The sequence below is a fragment of the Canis lupus genome, chromosome 28 (genome assembly GCF_011100685.1).
Source record: "Canis lupus familiaris isolate Mischka breed German Shepherd chromosome 28, alternate assembly UU_Cfam_GSD_1.0, whole genome shotgun sequence".
Classification (NCBI taxonomy): domain Eukaryota; kingdom Metazoa; phylum Chordata; class Mammalia; order Carnivora; family Canidae; genus Canis; species Canis lupus.
The window spans coordinates 7,979,934-8,000,420 of NC_049249.1; the positions used below are offsets into that span (position 1 = coordinate 7,979,934).

The 20,487-nt window shown below is 47.8% G+C and overlaps 1 protein-coding gene across 1 annotated transcript; it reads left to right on the plus strand.

The window, feature by feature from the left end:
* The first annotated feature begins 940 nt into the window (after positions 1 to 940).
* Positions 941 to 19,259, plus strand: FFAR4 (free fatty acid receptor 4). Its single transcript, NM_001258339.1, is given in 3 exon segments — positions 941 to 1,507; positions 11,967 to 12,095; positions 18,845 to 19,259. Coding segments are annotated over 3 exon segments (1,086 nt in total). The 3' UTR covers positions 19,235 to 19,259.
* The last annotated feature ends 1,228 nt before the right edge of the window (positions 19,260 to 20,487 follow it).

Here is a 20,487-nt window from a genome sequence, read left to right on the forward strand (position 1 = left end):
GACACTGAGCTTGGTGGAAAGATGTGGGGCAGGGGATCTGGCTATTATTATTAACCAGGAGCCGCCTTGCATAAGCCACTCATTGCTATGCCTCAGTTTCCTTACCTATATGGGGACTGGATTGCCCAGTGCTTTTCAAATTGTGGTGTCAGAGACACATTCACAGCCTGTAGCTATACCTGAAAATCTTGGCGTGTCTGTCTTTCTGGGGTGTCAAGCTTCTTCAAGATTTTTGGGACCCCACTCTTTTTACATGAAAGCATTTTTGTATCGTTGCTCAGAATGCAAAGTTCACATACATTTTGTACAGTGACTAATAATTGATGACATTTCAGGGGCAATTGCTATATGCCAAGTGTTAATCTCTCGATATGAGCCTCACGATTACCCCGGGAGATATCTTATTCGCATTCTACAGGTGAAAGAAAACCTGGGAAACGGAGAAAGAAAAGAATCCAGCTAAGGTCACCTGCTGCTAAGCAAAGATAAAACAACGGGTCCCTTCTCCCCCGAAGGAGGCCCGCGCCCATCGCCGAGGGCTCTGGAGTGTGCGCCTGGACGCGTGGGGCTTCTTGGATAAAGCCTGAACCACACGGATCTCCAAAGTCCGGCTCTGACGCTCCGAAATCCATTTTTCTTGAATCGGTGGATTAAGGGCTTCGCACACACTTGGCCCCCGGAGGTCGGTGGAACCTGGGGCGCACTGCAGGGGTGCGGGGCCCCCGGGTGGGCTCTCAAGCCCCCGCCCCGGCCGCCGCCGAGCCCGGCACTTCCTCGTTCCCGCGCGCCCGGCCTCGGCCCGTAACGCCCGGCGCCGGCGCTCCCGGGGGGCGGGGGGCGGGGAGGTGTCGCAACCGCCTCCCTCCCCCTTCCCCGCCTTGGCGCTCGGTCACCTCCCCGAGGCGCGCCCCACTCGGCTGCGGGCCGCCGGGCGCCGGGCATGTCCCCTGAGTGCGCGCAGGCGCCGGGCGCCGGGTCCCCGCGCAGCCTGGAGCGGGCCAACCGCACCCGCTTCCCCTTCTTCTCCGACGTCAAGGGCGACCACCGGCTGGTGCTGACCGCCGTGGAGACGGTCGTGCTGGCGCTCATCTTCGCGGTGTCGCTGTTGGGCAACGTGTGCGCCTTGGTGCTGGTGGCGCGCCGACGGCGCCGCGGCACCACCGCCTGCCTGGTGCTCAACCTCTTCTGCGCGGACCTGCTCTTCACCAGCGCCATCCCGCCCGTGCTGGCCGTGCGGTGGACCGAGGCCTGGCTGCTGGGCCCGGTCGCCTGCCACCTGCTCTTCTACGTGATGAGCCTGAGCGGCAGCGTCACCATCCTCACGCTGGCGGCCGTCAGCCTGGAGCGCGTGGTGTGCATCGTCCGCCTGCAGCGGGGCGCGCGGGGCCTGGGGCGGCGGGCGAGGGCCGCGCTGCTGGCGCTCGTCTGGGGCTACTCGGCGCTCGCCGCGCTGCCGCTCTGCGTCTTCTTCCACGTCGTCCCCCAGCGGCTGCCCGGTCGCGACCAGGTGAGCGCCCGGCTGTGCGCGCCCGGCAGGCGTCTGGGGCGGGCTGGCGGGCGAGATCCCGAGGAAACGGTGGCCCGGGATAAAGGGCAACGAAACCAGCAGAACAGTCACAGGCCATTCGCTGTATCTGCCCGCTGTGTCGCTGTGCCCGGTGCTTTGAAGTGTTGGCACTTAAATGTCACTGCAGCGACGCAGGTCCCCTGAAGGCCCTCCAAAACCTTTTCACGTGGAGTCCTCCAAATGCCTGCAAAGTGCACTCTTTATTTTGAGGTTAGTGCAATAACGGGAAGGCGGGAGCCAGCCAGGTGGAACTTCCAGGATCCGGGGTGGCTAATCGCTTTGCTGCGGACTGAATTCTGCTTTCTCGCAGGATTCTCTCTGCTGCTGCTGCAGCACTCTTACTGGCGCACGTCCACTTTTCCAGTGAGGAAGCTGAGGCACGCAGGGGAATGACTTGCTCAGGGCATCTCACCCTCAGTGCGAGGAGGAGCTGAGATCGTGCTCAGCACATTCTTGAGGGTCCCGGTGCTCTGAGAACCTGCGGGCAGAGCCAGGGAGAACAGACATCAGAGACCCAGGGACCTAAGCCCAATGCTGCCACTTAGGGGTGTTGGGATCCTTCCCCGGAGCCTCAGTTTTTCCAACTGCAAGACAGAAGGATTAGACTAGAACACAGGATCTTCTCTACCTTGGGAGCCTTGGATGATGGGTGGCTTCAGAGTATCCTGGGTGCCGGAAATGTTTGGCAGATTCCAGAAGCTGGCAGATGAGCTTTATTCTGAGCAGTGTGTTCAGTTGTCATTAGGAGCTTTGTGGGGGATCCATGACGTTAAAAAAAAAAAAAAGGGTTCTGTGGACAGTTCATGACACTGGCTCGGGTCCACTCCCAGTTCTGAGGTCCGGCATCGCAGTCCAGGGCTGTCCCTGTTGCTGCCCTGCTGCGCTCTTGCAGAGTTTGCACACCAAGATTCAGTTCAGGACCGGGAGCCTGGATGTGGGCCTGGTCGAGGACGGTGGCCGGTGGTTCTGGCTGTCATCCCAGTGTGTTAGGTTTTCTGCACCTCATGGGAAGGGACAGAGAAAGGACAGACGTCTGTGCGCCCCAAAGGAAGGCACACATCCTGTCTTGGGGACAGCCTCTGGGGTGAGGGTGGGGCTGTGGGGGCGTCTGCCCTAAGCTGGTTTCCCTTTCTCTACAACTCACTGGTTTCCTGGCCTGAGCAACACTGTCACAAACCACAGCCCCAAAGAGAGGTCTGCTCAGTGACCAGAAGGGAATGAGAAGATGGAAGGGCACGAGAATAAGATGTGACCTGGGGAAGGCTTTCTGCTAGAGAAGTCTGGCCAGAGGATGCCCTCTTGGATAGTCCTCTTGAGCAGGGAAGCAGAGGTGGGCTTCTCTGGGGGTTTCCCCAGATCAGTGTCCCACACAGGTCTTTTCCAGGGGTGAGGGGAGACGTCTGCATCCTGTGTAAGCAGTATCTTTTTTTTTTTTTCCTTTTAACACAAGTCAGACCTAAAAGTCTCTTTCCTAATAGTTTACTTTTTGCATGGAATACGTTGTGAGGTTTTTGTTTGATTGTTTTGTTTTGTTTGAAGGCCTTGAATGACTAATAAGCAGGAATTATGTCCGGCATGTGGCACTTGATCAAAGAAAATGTAAGCCTATGGCCATGCCCCCCGCACCGGGGCCAGGACAGCTGAGCTCAGCTGAGTTGGTGGGGTGCCACTGGCATAGCAGCCAAGGACCCCAACCTAGTGGGCAAGCCTGTCCTCCTCAGCCCAGATATACCTGAGAATCAAGGTGGGTCACCCAGATACTTCTAAAATAAGCGAAAGACCAGGCCTCACCGCAGAGCCGCTGGACCAGCCGGAGGCCAGGTTCTCCTACCAGTCTTTGATCTCTTAAGTTACTATCTCACTGAATCACGGTGTTTCTTTTTTCATAGACCTTGAGGGACGTTTCCTCATTTTTTTTTCTTACAGAAAAAAATGACACTTGGGAAATTAAAGATCAAATAGAATATGTCTTTAGGGTATCTTATGTTCCCAAACGTGTGCCCCTCCCTTTTACAGTTGTTTTAGGTACATTTATACTTGACTGACAAATAACACTAAAAGAAGCGAGGCTCTTGTCCCCTCCTGGCCAAAAGCCCAGACTAAAACTGCTCGCCTGCTTGGACACAGGTGGCTGTTTGAGCAAGAAGGCCTTCATGCAGATGGGGGCTCCTCTTGTTTTGTCACTCTGTATTTCACCTCTGGTAGGGTGTCTGTGTCGGAGCCCCCTACAGCACTTCTGGGATGACCAGAGCTGTACTGCAAGGTGCTTCCATAGAGACTTGTGTTGTGGCTTTTCCTCAGTGTCCCTTGGGGCCGGGCATGCAGACCCCCTCTTGTCCTAAAGCAAAAACACCTCCTTGGTTCTAAGAGCCTTTGGAGAGGAATTGGACAAAGCCATTGGGAGAACACTTCAGAAAATTGGGGGTTAGGTGAGGTGGCTGCAGGAGCCCTCTTCCCTGAAATTAGTAGAAGTGGGGCCAGGGAGCCTGTAATGAAAAGCCAGATGGTCCTTTCGAACTCTCCAACCCCTTTGTCTTTTCCCCACCTGCACTCCTGCCACATGCCTCTGCCAATAAGCCAAGGAACAGAAAAACTCTCCTCTTCCTCAAGGGCTGTGACCGGAGCCCACGGGAAACAACTCATTTTATAGGTGAGCAAGCTGAGGCTTAGGGATTGAAGAAATAAGTTAAAAAGAAGGAGAAAATGGGGAGAAAAAGGAGTGTGGCCATTTTAAAAAAGAGACAGAGAAGGATCTAGGCTAGACTGAACAGAGTCTCACATTTAAAATTAGCAAAAGCTTGTTTTCTTAATCCTCTGTTCCCAGCTTCCTGTCTGTAGACTGTGCCTGCCCCTTCCCACTTGGCCACTGAATACGGCGGTTTTAGGTGAGGGATACTTTCCTACCCAAACCACCAGCTGAGGGAGCTCACTAACCCTGAACATGCGCTGGCTGCCTCTGCTGAAGAAGCGCTGGCCAGGGAAACAGGGCCTCTCAGAGCTTCCTACCAATTAGGGTGCACCCCCAGGTCCCCAAACCAGGAGCATGAGTAGCCTTGTCCATTTGGACACTTGGGTGCCCAGCAGTCCAGGTGACCACCTCTCTAAAACTTCTCTGAAGGGAGGATGAAATGATTGACGTGCTGAAAATGCTAAACAATTTGGTTTTAGGAGTATGGGCTTTGGGGTCCAGCATTCTGAGTCTGAATCCCATCTCTGCCACTTAGGGGCCATGTGACAGAAGCAAGTGGTCCCCACCTCTATGCCCTCCTTTCCTCATCTCCAGAATGGGCATGGGAACACTGTAACCTTATAGGATTGCCATGGGGACTAATGCTCAGTACGTGAGCCAACACCTGGCACATACACAGTTAAGCACTCAAGAATTGCCAGCTATTATTAGTTTCCTTATCTTCGGTTATAAGTATTTTAAATATTCCTTAAATAGTGTGATTCTTCTGATTGCTGTAAAATAAGAGACTGTCGTTTTAAGAAGGTGGGCACATGGCAGCAACACAGACATCTCAGCCAGGTCAATTCAGCCTGTTCCAACAGGATTCCTGCCTGTGTGTGCTGTGGCCATGGCAGGACACTGACCCTCATCGGCAGGTTGCGGGGTACTGTCCACCCCGGCCAGAATGTGCTGCTGCCCGTTCATTCCACAAACATTTACTGAGCACCCCTCCACGCTGCCCTCACCACGAGTCACACGACCGAGACACCGTCCTGTGCAAAGAGGTGCATGTATCGACAATGCAGATGGCCTGAAACCGTGGCACAGTGCGGTTCTCACAGAAACCCTACAAATAGGTGTCTGTGTGTTCATTTTCCGAAGGGGGATGTGCCTAAAGTCACAGAGCAGTCAGGGGATGGAACAGAATATAGCCCGAGTCTATGCTCCTCCCCGTGGTGTTTCCCATGAATTCACACTTCCTTAGGAGCCCCCGACCTCCCCACTCGGCCTGCCCTCGTTTAATACCAGACCAGAATGCCGTCGTGTCTCTGCTGAGTGTAAACTGGCTGACGTGATAAACACAAGTTTGCTTGCCTTTGCTACTATTAGAGGATATCTTTATGTTTTTAAAGATTTTATTTATTTATTCATGAGGGACACAGAGAGAGAGGCAGAGACACAGGCAGACGGAGAAGGAGGCTCCCTGTGGGGAGCCGGATGTGGGACTCGACTCGATGCCGGGGCCCTGGGGATCATGCCATGAGCTGAAGGCAGACACTCAACCACTGAGCCACTTAGAGCATCCCTAGAGGATATCTTTAAGATAGAAGAAAGTTCATCTCTTGCACTGATGTGTTCTTTCTTTTCTTTTAGGAAGTGGGGAGACAAGGGTATATCCACTGGGATTCCCACTGCCTTAAAGTGATCTTGAAGTCTTCCATTTTGCTTGAAGAGTTGGAAGAGGGAGAATGGTTTACAAAGGGATCCTCAGGAGCCCCTGGGTGGCTCGGTCTGTTAAGCATCTTATCTCTGGGTCCTGGGATTGAGCCCCACATGGGGCTCTCTGCTTAGCAGGGAGTCTATTTCTTCCTCTGTGCGCTCTCTCTCTCTCTCTCTCTCAAATAAATAAAGAAAATCTTTTAAAAAATAAACAAAGAACTGGCTTGGGAAAAGATAAAAAATAGCAATAAATAACGAAGTACATCTCAAAACAAACAAATAAACAAAAACCAAAAGAATCCTCAGGGGTACTCCAAGAGACATCATTAGAGAAGCTGACAGGAACCAGCTGGAATCAGGTAGCATTTGCAGATAAGTCAGCCAGGGTGGAGAGGGGTCAGCTTTTGAGCAGTGCCTGTAGATAGATGTCCCATCCACAGGGGAGTCTTCTCAGAAGAGAATGAGTGGTATCTCAGCTGAGGGTGAAGATGAAAGGCAGCGAGCTAGACATGGTTGTGGGAACCTGGAGGGATGTTACAGGCAGAGGAAATAGCCCACGTGTTGGCAAGACACGGTGTGGGCAGGGTTGGTGGGGCCAGCTGGAGGAGGGCCGGGTGTGCCCCTTTAGGGAGTCTGGACTTGGAAGGAGAGAGATGGCTTGGCCTCGGAGGGTGGGCCTGTGAGAATGAGATACGTGGATGTGTTGGATAGTTATTAGGGCAGAACTTAAAGGTCCACTTTGAGTAGGGAGGGAGGGAGGGAGAAGAAGGCAGAAGGCCCTTACTCAGGTCGCCAGCAGCACAGGGAATGGTGACTCCATGCCCTGAGCCAGTGATGGCATGAGGTAGAGCCTTCCGGGATGGGTCATTGGAGCTTGATATGCCTGTGAGGCATCCTTCAGAGATGTCCTCAGGGTGCAGGGGCCAGTCTGGGGTTCAGGAGAAGACAGGGCTGGAAAAAGCAGTGGCATCTTGAAAAGAAGCCATGGAAATGGATGAGGTTGCCAGGGAGAGGTGGTGGTTGGGATGGGGATACAAGTCACCCTTAGCCACACATACCCTTGTATGTGGCCTTGTTTGTGGCCTCCTGCCTTCATGCCTGCTGGTCCTGATGCCGAGCTCCAGCGGCCTCATCCCTCCAGGCATAGTGAACACCACCCCTCCGGGATGCTACTTCCTCTGTGACGTGCTCTCCTGTCCCCTCTCGCTCTGGGCACCACCGGCTCACTGCCCTGCGGTGAAGTTTCTTAGTGCTTCTCTCTCTCCCTGAGCACATCAGAGCCTTCTTGAGGGCAGGCTCACCTTGCGCCTTCCCACTGTGGCCTCATGGTGGTGCAGCCACCAGGGTGTGAGTCAGTGAGTGGTTGAACACAGCAATTGAAGGACAGTCTTTGACTTGGCCAGCTCTGCTTCTGGAGCTCAGTAACAAAGCAGGCCTAGCGCTTTGGCTTTTCAAATTTCCTTTTTTTTTTATTTTTTTAGATTTTATTTATTTATTCATGAGAGAGAGAGAGAGAGAGAGAGAGAGAGGTAGAGACACAGGCAGAGGGAGAAGCAGGCTCCATGCAGGGAGCCCGACGTGGGACTCGATCCAGGGTCTCCAGGATCAGGCCCTGGGCTGAAGGCAGCACTAAACCACTGAAGCACCCAGGCTGCCCTCAAATTTCCTTTTTAAAACCAGGAAGCACTTCAAACATGCAGAAAAATACAGAGAATAAGACTCATGTCTTCACCTTCCAGAGCTGACTCACAGCCACGCGGTCCCCCCCCTGAGTCACAGCCCAGGAGAGAATGCTAGAATCAAAATAATGTAAGTCAGTTGGATTTTCCCACAAAAACACTATTATAATACTAGACCAGCTCTCTGCCTGTGGGCCTGGTGCCTGTTGTTACATTTTTTAATGCAAATAAACACTGCACTCAACCTGTGATACCACAGAAAGCTTTCGAAAGAGCACATAAATCCGTCATCCAGTCCACACCGACCAGCCACGGTCTCTTCTGTCAGGCATGGGGACGCTGTGCAAAGTGCTCACCTGACTTCCTTATCACACCTAGTGCCAGGAGTGAGTGCCACAAATCAAAAGGTAAAGGAACGTCTTCACCAGAGTCATGAAATGGGAGGAACTTCCTGGATGAGTTCATTGCTTTTGTTGAAAAAAATAGCTGAACTATCACGGTAATCTATGTTTCATGTTTGATCAGCACTTCTTTTAAAAATTAACTTGTATCGCCATTTTTTTTTTGCTCTTATAAAATAATATAGGCACATTCTAGAAAAATCAGATAAGCCAAAAGAGCAAAAATAACTTGAGTCCCAGGGGAGTCCCACCGAGAACAGACAGTTTTCTGGAATGTATCCTTCCAGTCTTTTTTCTACACATATGTGAGGGGTAGTGTGCACTGGTGTATATCTGTTAGTTCAGAAAATGTTACACATTTTCTTCAACAGCATGGGGCTAATGCAGGCAGATTGTTTAGGGATCTACTTTTTTGCTCCAATTGTAGGGAGAATATCTGGCTCTATCATTACACATTCTTCTACAAAATCGTGGTAAGCATGGAGAGATTTTGGCAGATATTCTGTAAAAGGCTTTTGAAAGAGTTGGGTCCCTTGGGGGGCTTCTGAAATGGTTCTGGGATCTGTTTTTCTGCCCTCCCTATACATTTTCCTATCTCAAATATAGGACTCAGAGATCAAGGCACACTCAGGGATGGAGTCTGTCTCTTCTGATCACTGCTTCAGCATATGTGCTGGTATGTGTTGCCCACCAGTATTGTTGAATGAGAGCATGGTGGGTAGAGATCTGGGTACCAGTGAAGCTGCAATGATTATCTAAAGTCCATTACCACACTGCCAAGATTCAGAAGATCCTTGAGAGACACCAATTTCTTTCCAATCACCATGATGTATAAAGATCTAATGAACTTTCCCCCCTCAGGTGTGGACAGTAGGGATGGGGATGGAAGAACAAGTTTTTGGAATTACTTTGGCTCAGTGGTTGAGCATCTGCCTTTGGCTCAGGTCGTGATCCCGTGGTCCTGGGATTGAGTCCTGCATCAGGCTCCCCTCAGAGAGCCTGCTTCTCTCTCTGCCTATATCTCTGCCTCTTTCTGTGTGTATCTCATAAATAAATAGATAAAATGTTTTTTAAAAAAGAATTACTAGTACATTTGTGAACCATCTAAACAAGATAGGAAAGGGAAGCAACATTCTCACCGCCCCTTTCAAGGTACAAATATGATTAAAGCATTCTTCCCTGCTTGATTTGCCTTTGAGTTTTCTTAGCAAGTCCCTGTATTTCTTTTATAACCACTTAGCTCTGTGGGGAAGATATTATATGATTAAAAAGACCTACACCTTCAGTCAGTTTGGACAACAGTATGGAGATTCTTCAGAAAGTTGAAAATAGAGCTACCCTATGACCCAGCAATTGCACTATGAGGTACAAATGTCATGATCCAAAGGGGCACCAGCACCCCAATGTTTATAGCGACAATGTCCACAATAGCCAAACTATGGAAAGAGCCCAGATGTCCATCAGCAAATGAATGGATAAAGAAGGTGTGGTGTATATATACAATGGAACACTGCTCAGCCATCAGAAAAATGAAATCTTGCCATTTGACATGGATGGAACTAGAGGGTATTATGCTAAGTGAAAAAAGATTAATCAGAGAAACACAGTTATATTATTTCACTCATGTGGAATTTAAGAATCAAAACAGAGGATCATAGAGGAAGATAGGGAAAAATAAAACAAGATGAAATCTGAGAGGAGACAAACCATAAGAGACTCTTAATCATAGGAAACAAACTGAGGTTTGCTCAAGTGGAAGGGAGTGGGGGAATGGGGTAACTGGGTGATGGACATTAAAGGAGGGCACGTGATGTGATGAGCACTGGGTGTTATATAAGACTGATGAATCACTGACCTCTGCCTCTGAAACTAATAATACATTATATGTTAAATAATTGGATTTAAATTAAAAAAAAAAACCTACAGTCTTAGTGTCTTAGACTTGTTTTAGGAGGATGTTTCTAAGCCTTAGTTTTATCCTCTGTGTAATGGGAAAAATAATAATATGCATTTCAATATGGCTGTTGGGAACATTCAATGAGATAATGTATGTAAAGTGCTTCCCGGAATAGAAAAATTGCTCGGTGACTATCAGATTTACTATTTTCTGTTAATACTGAATAGGAAAAGAAGTAACTGTTTGCATTTTGGGTTTGAGCACACGATTATGATATATGTGATAAAAGTTATTTGCTCTGGCTTAGTGTAGCATTCAACAAGTACTGGCTGAATGAATGAATGAATGATGCTAGAAATCATTCTATCATTCTACTACAATTGGTTATGATGCCTTGTCCACCAAAAGGCAATAATGTTTTACACAGAATGTGCTCTTAAAAGTCTGTTCTACGTAAAGACTGCTAACTCTGGGAAACGAACTAGGGGTGGTGGAAGGGGAGGAGGGCGGGGGGTGGGAGTGAATGGGTGACGGGCACTGGGGGTTATTCTGTATGTTAGTGAATTGAACACCAATAAAAAATAAATTAAAAAAAAAGATAAAAAGAAAAAATAAAATAAAATAAATAAAAATGTTAAAAATAAATAAATAAATAATAATAATAATAAAAAAGTCTGTTCTACGCGTCCAGAAGGGTTTAGGGCAACTTGGTTTATTTTTTATTTTTTTATTTTGTAAAGATTTTATGTATTTACTCATGAGTATTTACACAGAGAGAGAGGCAGAGACATAGGCAGAGGGAGAAGCAGGCTCCCTGTAGGGAACCTGATGCAGGACTCGATCCCAGGACCCCAAGATCACGACCTGAGCCAAGGGCAGATGTTCAACTACTGAGCCACCCAGGTGCCCCAGGGCAACTTGGTTTCTAAACAGTTTTGTTCCTACAGTCAAGCAGTCAGGGGAAATTTGTGTTTGGGAGGGGAGACAGACAGATCTCAAAATTTTCATTGACCTGTTTATTCCTTGGAGGAAGTTGTTGCAGCAGCTACTAGTAACTATGTAATAAGGTCCCCACCGTGTTTTGAGGTTTGTAATTAGTGTCAAACATTGGAATCCAGCACAACATACTGATACCAGCAAGGTCACAAACCAGGCTTTTCCACCCCATTCCAGTGGTTTTATATCTCAAACGATGCGGGATTCTGTGGGGTTGTAGCGTGCTCTTCTGGAGGAGAGACACAGGAGGATAGAGCTTTCAAGTCTAGGCACAATTACAGCTTGGAATAAGCCATGGGTTTCTTTGATACAGCTGGACACATTTTAGACATTTGCACGGCCCCCCAACAAACACTTAGTGCCTTGACATGGTTCCTGGTGCTTTCAGCAGTACCAGTGGGAGAGCACTGAAACTTTTCCTGTTTTTACATGCTTGAGTACAACATGCACTTCCAATCTATGTAACCTCTTAGGGCTCAGGTTGTCTCCTGTAAAATGAGGAACTTGCAAAAGAAGAAGGCTCAGGGGCTCTCAGGCAGCTAAGTCCAGGGAAGCAGACAGAGCGCTGGGCTTGGGAACTAACTCCAACTATTACCAGTGCTCCTGAGACTCCGTTGCATCTCCTGGAGAATGGGAAAAATAACTGGTTATTCTGAGGGTCAGAGAGAAATGGTTTGTAGGTGTGTTTGTGTGGGCAGGGGGAGGGATGCTGAGATAGATTGATTGATTGGTTTATGACTGTGAGAGAGAGAACAAGTGGTAGGGAGGAAAGAGGGAGGGAGAGAGAAGCAGACTCCCCACTCCCCAGAAGAGTAGGAAGCCTGATGCAGGGCTCGATCCCAGGACCTGGAGATCATGCTGAAGGCAGATGCTGAGCCACCCACGCATCCTAGATGCTGAGATTTCTTGTCATCCTAGTTGTGTAATGGTAACAGCACAGTGTAACAGTGTCGACCACCCTCCTACTGGGACTGAGCCAGAGCCAAACAAGCAGCCACCATTTAAATGACGTTCTTCTCTTCCTTCTTGTAACTAGGAAATTCTGATTTGCACACTGGCTTGGCCCAGTGTTGCCGGAGAAATCTCCTGGGACGTGTCGTTTGTTACTTTGAACTTCTTGGTACCAGGATTGCTCATTGTGATCAGCTACTCCAAAATTTTACAGGTATGTGTGCTTCGAGTGCCACAGCTGAACTCCACTTAGGCTTGGAATCAGCCTTCCAGGTCAAAAGTTACCTTAGAGTTCATGCCAGTCCAATCCTGGCTTTCTGTCTAGGTCCACTCTGCAACAGTGAGGGGAAAGAGTTGTTTTTTTTTTTTAAGTTATGTCTTTATGATTGTTATTTTATTATTTAGCTGATCACTAAAGTAATACAAAGCTCATTATAAAAAAATTAAAGACATATAGAAATGTATCACAGAAACTAAACATCTACTCCTGCTGTTAACAGTTCAAAGTACATTTTTCGGGTTATTTTTTTTTATAAATTTACCTGTATACATGCTTTTAGCTGTGTGTATGTATATATGTTATATGTATATAAAATACACCATATAAAATGGTCAAATATCAACTATACGCTATGCATTCAACCCAATGCTTGTTTGTTTCAGATTTGAGATAACACTATTTGTAATTTCCTTTTTTGTCTTAACACTATATTGTAATATCTTTCCATATTTGTTTTTATATCTCTGCCTCTTTATTTTTAATGGTTTCTTGGTCTTCCATCATACGGATATGACATAATGTATTTTATGGGCTTTTGGGTTGGGTCCATTGTCACCCCATAACAAACAGCAATATAGTGATGGAGAATGTACACTTCTAAAAACTTTTTATTGAAGTATAATATACATCCAGAAAAGCATACCCAGCATACATGCACACCTCACAAGCTGACCACACTGCTAGAAGCAGTCCAAGAAAAAAAATGGGAAACAGAACATTGCCAGAAGCCCACTCATGTGACCTTCCCATCACTCCCAGAGAAGGTGCTTTTCGAAAGTGCACTGAACCAGGAAATGATCTCTACCTTTTTTTTTTTTTAAGATTTTATTTATTTATTCATGAGAGACAGAGAGAGAGAGGCAGAGGGAGAAGCAGGCTCCATGCAGGGAGAAGGTGCTTTTCGAAAGTGCACTGAACCAGGAAATGATCTCTACCTTTTTTTTTTTTTTAAGATTTTATTTATTTATTCATGAGAGACAGAGAGAGAGAGGCAGAGGGAGAAGCAGGCTCCATGCAGGGAGCCTGACGTGGGACTCGATCCAGGGTCTCCAGGATCACACCCTGGGCTGCAGGCAGCACTAAACTGCTGTGCCACCGGGGCTGCCCTGACCTCTACCTTGAAGTGAGAATGTGTCCAGGGCCATAGAAAGGACCCTGCCAGCCTTTCTCCTACCTCTTGAGGCAGCCCATTCTTAGAGGCACAGGCAGATGGCATGTGTTCATGCTCATCTCAGGTTTAAATTTTTTTTTAATTTTTTAATTTATTTATGATAGTCACAGAGAGAGAGAGAGGCAGAGACACAGGCAGAGGGAGAAGCAGGCTCCATGCACTGGGAGCCCGACGTGGGATTCGATCCCGGGTCTCCAGGATCACGCCCTGGGCCAAAGGCAGGCGCCAAACCGCTGCGCCACCCAGGGATCCCTCATCTCAGGTTTAATGCAAAACCTTGAGTCCTCTTAGAGGTTTATAGCTGTTGAATCTTGGTTTTTATTACATATTATAAGTCATCTGGCAAACAAACTTCGTGAAATGGGGCCCTGTAGGTCTTGCTTGCTAGCTGGCTACTTTAATGGCCCTTTCTTGGCAGCTGAGGATCTGTAACCTTCTGAGATGCTCAGAACCCAAAACTAGGGCAACTTCTCTCTGGGTCTGCTAATCCTGGATCCTTTGGGAGAGGGCCAGCCATGTTCTTCTCTAGACTCTTCCCCACCAGTTGACTTGTGGCCCACTTAAGTGACACCCACCCTGGGGCTTGTTCAAGGCATGAGGCAGATTCAGGCCTGGAGTTAAGGTCTGTAAAGTGCTTGCAATGGGGGCCTGGCATTTGTAAATGCTATGTAAGTACTAGCCATTAATACCTTAAAAAAAAGGAGTAAGGGAAAAAGGAAGATAAATGTAGAATGAATTCTTTAAAAGTTATTTAACAAATATTTATGTAGTATTTACAATGTGTCCTATTAAGGATTTAATCCTATTAAGAATTAACAGATGAGAAAACCAATGCACAGAGAGGCTAAGTAAGTTGCCAGAGATCACACAGCTCACAAGAGCAGTATCAGGTTTTAAACTCAGGCAATCTGGCCCCAGAGTCCCAACATTTTGATTCCTCAGACATTTGTTAAGGAACTGCTCTATGCAAAGTGTTGGAGAGTAGAGATAGGTCAAGAGTGAGCAGGCCACCTTCTTTATCTAGAAGGAGCTTTTGTCCAGGAAAGGGAAGAGGAGACAGACAGCAGCACCACTGCCCCAGGTAGAAATCCCTGATAGGCCAGATGCATTGGTGCCGGGGCTCAGTGTGAAACTTTGGCAAACTGTTGAGTGTTTCATGGATGTAAGAAGTAAAGGAGGGGAAGGAGAGGGAAGAACAAAGGGCCATGGAAGGCAGACACGGAGACAAGAAAGGGCTCTTTTAATAATCTGCTTTTTCAGTCCTTGCTGTGTGGCCTTTGGCAAGTTACTGGTCTGAACCTCAGCTCCCTCATCTGTGAAATGGCGATGACTCTGACAGCGTAGGATTGTTGGGAGATACGTCGGAGATATGGCCTGCCTGCCACAGGGGCTGAGTGAACCACTTCTGCTGTTATGTGTTAGGCAAGACTGTCCCTCTGACCCTTGTCTCAGAGCATGCTGGGAAAAGGTACTGTTGAGTTTTTTGAGTGAATAAACCACAGGTCCAGATTGGGAGCATGACAGGAGCAAGAGGCCAGGGCTAGAGCAGGGCCAGCCAGCTGGAGCAGGGCTCCTTTGTGGGCGTCCCCTGGAGGCCGGGAGGCTCGGGTCTGTCCCTTGGCACCTCACCTCAGACTCCTCAGCCACCTTCTGAGGGAAGATTGACTTATTCCACAGACAGATTTCCCATCCTCTTCAATCTTTTTTCTCAGGCCAGGGCCCATGTGGAAACATTCTCAGAGCCCACTAGGCCCCTGATCTGCCTCTGAACTGCAGTTCATTGCTTTCTGGATACTTTGGTCTAAACCCAAGGGCAGCCTTCAGTTCTTCCCACCACAGACCCCAGCACAGCTCCGGGCTAAAACAGAGTATCTATCATGACTCATAGGAAACAGTGCTCTGGGTAGTGACTCCAAGTTATAATTAATTTTTAAAAATATTTTATTTATTTATTTGACAGAGAGAGCGCGCATGTGTGAGCACAAGTGGGGGAAGCTGCAGGCTGAGGGAAAGGGAGGAGCAGGGTCCCCGGGGAGCAGGGAGCTGGATGCGGGGCTTGGGGCTCGATCCCAGGACCCTAGATCATGACCTGAGCCAAAGGCAGATACTTAACTGACTAAGCTACCCAGGTGCCCCTCAAAGATATAATTTAGATCCCATCACTTCCCTCACGCTTAGAGCAAAACTCAAAGCCCTCACCTTAAAACCCCGTATGATCTGGCCCCTGCCTGCCACCTCACCTCATCTTCTAGTCCTCTCTTGTATCCATATTGGCTGTGGGGCTGTTCCTCACACATGCCAACTCACAGTTGCCTCAGGGCCTTTGCACGGATGATTTCCTCTCCTGGATCTCTATTCCCCCAGTTTCTGTGTGGGCCACTCCCCCAACTCCATAAGGTCTCTGTTCAAAAGGCTTTTCCCCAGAGACCCTCCTCATCACTCTCTTGTCCTTTATTTCCCTGATTTATTTCTCTTCAGTGCACTTACAATCTCTGTCATGTTCCATTTGTGTGCGTTTATTTGTGCAGCATCTGTTCTGCCCACTAGAATGCAAGCTCCATGAGGGAGGGCTGAGACTTTGTTTTGTTTACTGCTATAGCTCTATGCTGAGTCCAGAGCCTAGCCTATTCATCGTAGATGCTCAGTAAATACTCACTGAATGAGTAAGACAAACTTTGGGTCACATTGAAAGAGCCTACAGTACCTCTTCCTTTTGGGCAGTGGGGAAATCACTGAACAAAAAGTCCTAAGACCCAGATCTACTCCAAACTTTATTACTGTGTGACCTTAGACAAATCATTTGACTACTGTGGGCCTTGGTTTTGTCTGGAGCTGGATAGGCCCCAGGGGATTGTTTAACACATTAAGAAGATAATGTATATATGATAATATTTCAAACAGGCTGCTAGACTTTAATTTGAAAGAGATCTAACCTTGTGATTTTGAAAATCACACTAATGCAAACATAAGACTTTTAAAAAATTACTTTCTAAGCCACTAGCCAAACTTACTATCACCCATTTCCTGGGAGGGCTATGACATTTGTCCTCACTTTGGACCTGTGGGTTTGCCAGGCAGGTAACTTGGGAGCAGGAAAGCTTCCAGGCGGTTGGAGTGTCTGGACAGCCCCTCATAGCTCGTGTCTCTCTCCCACTGAAGATACTCATAACTTAAAGTCACTGGATCAGCTTTTCAACTGAGATTCTTCCATCAAGAGCATAACTCGGTAAAATGAAATGACCATCAATGTTAATCAACTCTTTTCATAGAGACACAACTAGCAAATCATCTGAAGCCATAAGACACATCCCTCCACCCTCTACCTCTTTCTCTCCTGTTACCTGTCAGCACTGCCTCTGACTCAGTTTCCATGTATGTGCCTGAGAAGTGCCCCCCTACCTTTTTAAGATTGTATTTATTTATTCATGAAAGACACAGAGAGAGAGAGAGGCAGAGACACAGGCAGAGGGAGAAGCAGGCTTCATGCTGGATGCCCGATGCGGGACTCGATCCCAGGACCCCGGGATCATGACCTGAGCGGAAGGCAGATGCTCAACCACTGAGCCACCCCAGTGCCCCGACAGAGACATTTTAAAGCCCTTTAAAGCCCGGAAAAAAAACGTTAACTAGTCTTATTGTCTAACATGGGGTGGGGAGCAGCAGGGAGCCACATTTGATTATAATGAGCCCATTTTCTTCTCACTCCCTGAAAGTCGTGGAAATCATGGGCAGAGGAAATGGAGGCACCAGTCAGTGCTAAAAACAGACCCAACCACTTATCCACTCGGACCATGAGTCAGCCCATTTCTCTGTCTGCTGGCTCACAGTCACTGTCAGCCACTTGGTAGAGCTCCGGGCCACAGAAGCCACAGGGCTGCCCAGCCCTCCGGGAGCCTGCAGACTGGTGGTGGTCAGAGGTGACAATGATGCTTCAGCACCTACCACATGGCACATGTAGCACAGGCCATGTGAGTCCCCAAAACAAAGCACTGCAGCATGCCACGTGGGAGATGAACCAAGAGGCTTTCTTGGTGTTTCTGGCATTAGAGCTTGAAGTGATAGTCCAGGCAGAAGGATTTCCAGTGGCAGAAGTAGTAGATGGTAGGAAGGAACTAGTTTAACATTAAGAGCATGGGCTGGAGTCAGACTCCCCAGGTTTGAAGTTCAGCTTTTCGACTGCTTAGCTGGGTGCTGTTGGGCAAGTTCCTTAACCTCTTTGAGCCTCAGTTTTCTCATCTGTAAAATGGGGGTCATCAAAGTACGTATGTCACAGAATTGTTGGGAGAATGTAAAGAGATAAGCCAAGTGATATGTATAGAGCCTGGCACATAGTAAGTGCTCAATAAATATGAATTTATATTGAAATCATTCAAATATATGAGGGACTCTAGCCTTCTTGGCAGGGCAATGTGGGCAGCACAAGCGATGAGGTTGCTGTTGGAATCATCCCTTACGCACCCACCACTGTGAGGTGACTGTCCTCACCTGTTGGTCATGGTGCCTGATCTCCATGTAGCTGGTGGTGGTGCCAACAGATCCTACTGATCAGGGGATCATTCCCAAATGGCCCATGCCACAGGCTGACTCCTGGCAGCAGCTGTCTCAGCAAATGAGCAGCCTCTAGTCCTCCACTTCAGGGGCCTGTGGCAAGACTAGGATCCAACTCAATTGCTCCTGTAAAGGAAAGGAACCAAATACAGGGGCTCAGTGCTCCCTTTCTGCCCAGATTTGCCACACCCTCATGCCATCTCCCCTGCCACCAAACTGCCAGGGAGTGGAAACAGAGAGTACGGGAAGCTACAGGCCTTGTATTTTTAACTTGATCTGCTTCAGTACCACAATGTTTTGAGTTTGTAGCTTGAACACATACCGCTCTTACACAATGACTTACTTCTCAAGAAATAATAGGGAAAATGCGCGTCTTAGTCTGTTCGGGCTGCCATCACAAAATACCACAGACTGGGTGGCTTGTAAACAACAGAAGTGAATTTGTCAGAGTCATGGAGGCTGGGAGGTGAAGAGGAGGGTGCCCTCCCCCAGGCTGCAGCCTGCCCCCTTGTCTGTGGTAGAGGGCTGAGGGAGCTGTCCCGGGATTCTTTCCTGAGGGCACTATTTGTGAGGGCTTGGATCCCATAACCTGATCACCTCCTAATGCCATAACCTCGGGGGTGATGCGTCGGACCATAGCAATGTGTTTCTGCTCGCATATTTCTCTTCTAGACCATCCAGCGCAGCCTTTTCACTTCTCTGCATCAACTCTCTTTATAATACGGGTGATTTTCTGCCTTATTTCCTTGGAGTCAGCCAGATGCCCCTTTTCCCCAGAACATCCTAAGTGCAGGCAGCTGCCAGGCTCTGAGACAGGTGCTCTCCACACAAATTTCCAAAGCCAAATTGTCTCAGGGCAGCAGGGATGACAGCTTCCAATGCTAGCTGCTTTGCTCCTCCAAAGTCAAAACCCCCAACATCCTGCAGTAAATCATGGCTGTGGCTCTGTTTTGTGTTCCTGCAGATCACAAAGGCGTCAAGGAAAAGGCTCACGGTGAACCTAGCTTACTCAGAGAGCCACCATATCCGCGTGTCCCAGCAGGACTTCCGGCTCTTCCGCACGCTCTTCCTGCTCATGATCTCCTTCTTCATTATGTGGAGCCCCATCATCATCACCATCCTCCTCATCTTGATCCAGAACTTCAAGCAAGACTTGGTCATCTGGCCATCCCTCTTCTTCTGGGTGGTGGCATTCACGTTTGCCAACTCGGCCCTGAACCCCATTCTCTATAACATGTCACTGTTTAGGAACGAATGGAGGAAAATTTTTCACTGCTTCTTCTACCCAGAAAAGGGAGCCATGTTTACAGATACATCTGTCAGAAGAAATGATCTGTCAATTATTTACAGCTAATTAAATTTTCTCTATAGGCAGTTTATCACCCTCTGGAAAGCCATGATATGTTCTCAAAGGGAGTTAATTTCCAGGTGCATGACATCAATGTAGCCTGCTTTAAGAAAATATAACCTATGCAAATACATATTTATAGCACCAGTAAATTAAAGGGTGATCATTAGGTTTAACAATTTTACCCTTTATAAAAATTTGCTATGCGCTCCTTTTAAATATGAACTTTTTCAGTATGTTTGCAATATGATTGAGTTTAATAAATTTTTATTTATAACTGTTCAGCAATCACATCACTTACATGTAAAGCCACACTGTGCTGGTTTCTGGAATGAGTTTTGGAAATGATCGAGGACACAGGTTTCTCCCTGAAGGATCACAGCCACTATAGGCCTCCACCCTGGACTTGCAAGGCCTAAAGACCATTCACTAATGTAAAAAGCACTTGAGGAATTTCCAAAGAGTAATTAAAGATGATTTCGTTTTTCACTTATAAGAAATGCAATGAAAAAAAAAAAAAAGAAAGAAAGAAAAGAAATGCCATGGACTCTTTTAGGAGAAGCTGTGTCATGAAATCCATGAAACCAGAGAGGAGATAGGATGGCTCAAAACATCCAAAGTGAGAGCACAAGCAATTCCTTCCACTGATTCACCTGTCAGGTGCCTCTTAAGCACATGCTGGTGTTCTTGGTGCTGAGAGGGGTCTAGGAAGACCCTTCTAGGGGATGGTATTTGGGCCAAAAGGTGAACTATAAGAAAGAGCGAACCATCTGAATCCAGGGGAATGGGGCTTTGCAGACATTACAGACACTGGTCCTGGTGCAAAGGCGCTGGTATACTTGTGGGACAGAAAGAAGGTTGGTGTAGGCAAAGTAAACTATTGACTGAGCTTCCTCTATGCTACAATCTGTCCTTAATGCCAGGACAGAGGGGCGCCCTACTGGAGCCTATTGACTGAAACCAGAGAAGGTACAAACCTGGACTATATAGGGTCTAGGAGGCTACATAAGGAGTTAATTCTATTCAGTGGGCAACCACTGGAGGTTTGCAACTGGAAACTTAATATATATCTTTCAGTATTACTCTGGCTGCTGTGCAGAGAATGGACTTTGAGGAGGAAGAATAAAAACAAGACCAGTTAGGTGGCTGCTGAAATAGAAAAAGAGGTAAGTCAGAGGTGGGCAGCCTTAGATGGAGGTTGTGAGAAAGGAACTTGAAACGACTTTGGGAAGACAGAGCAAGCATGATTTACTGATGGA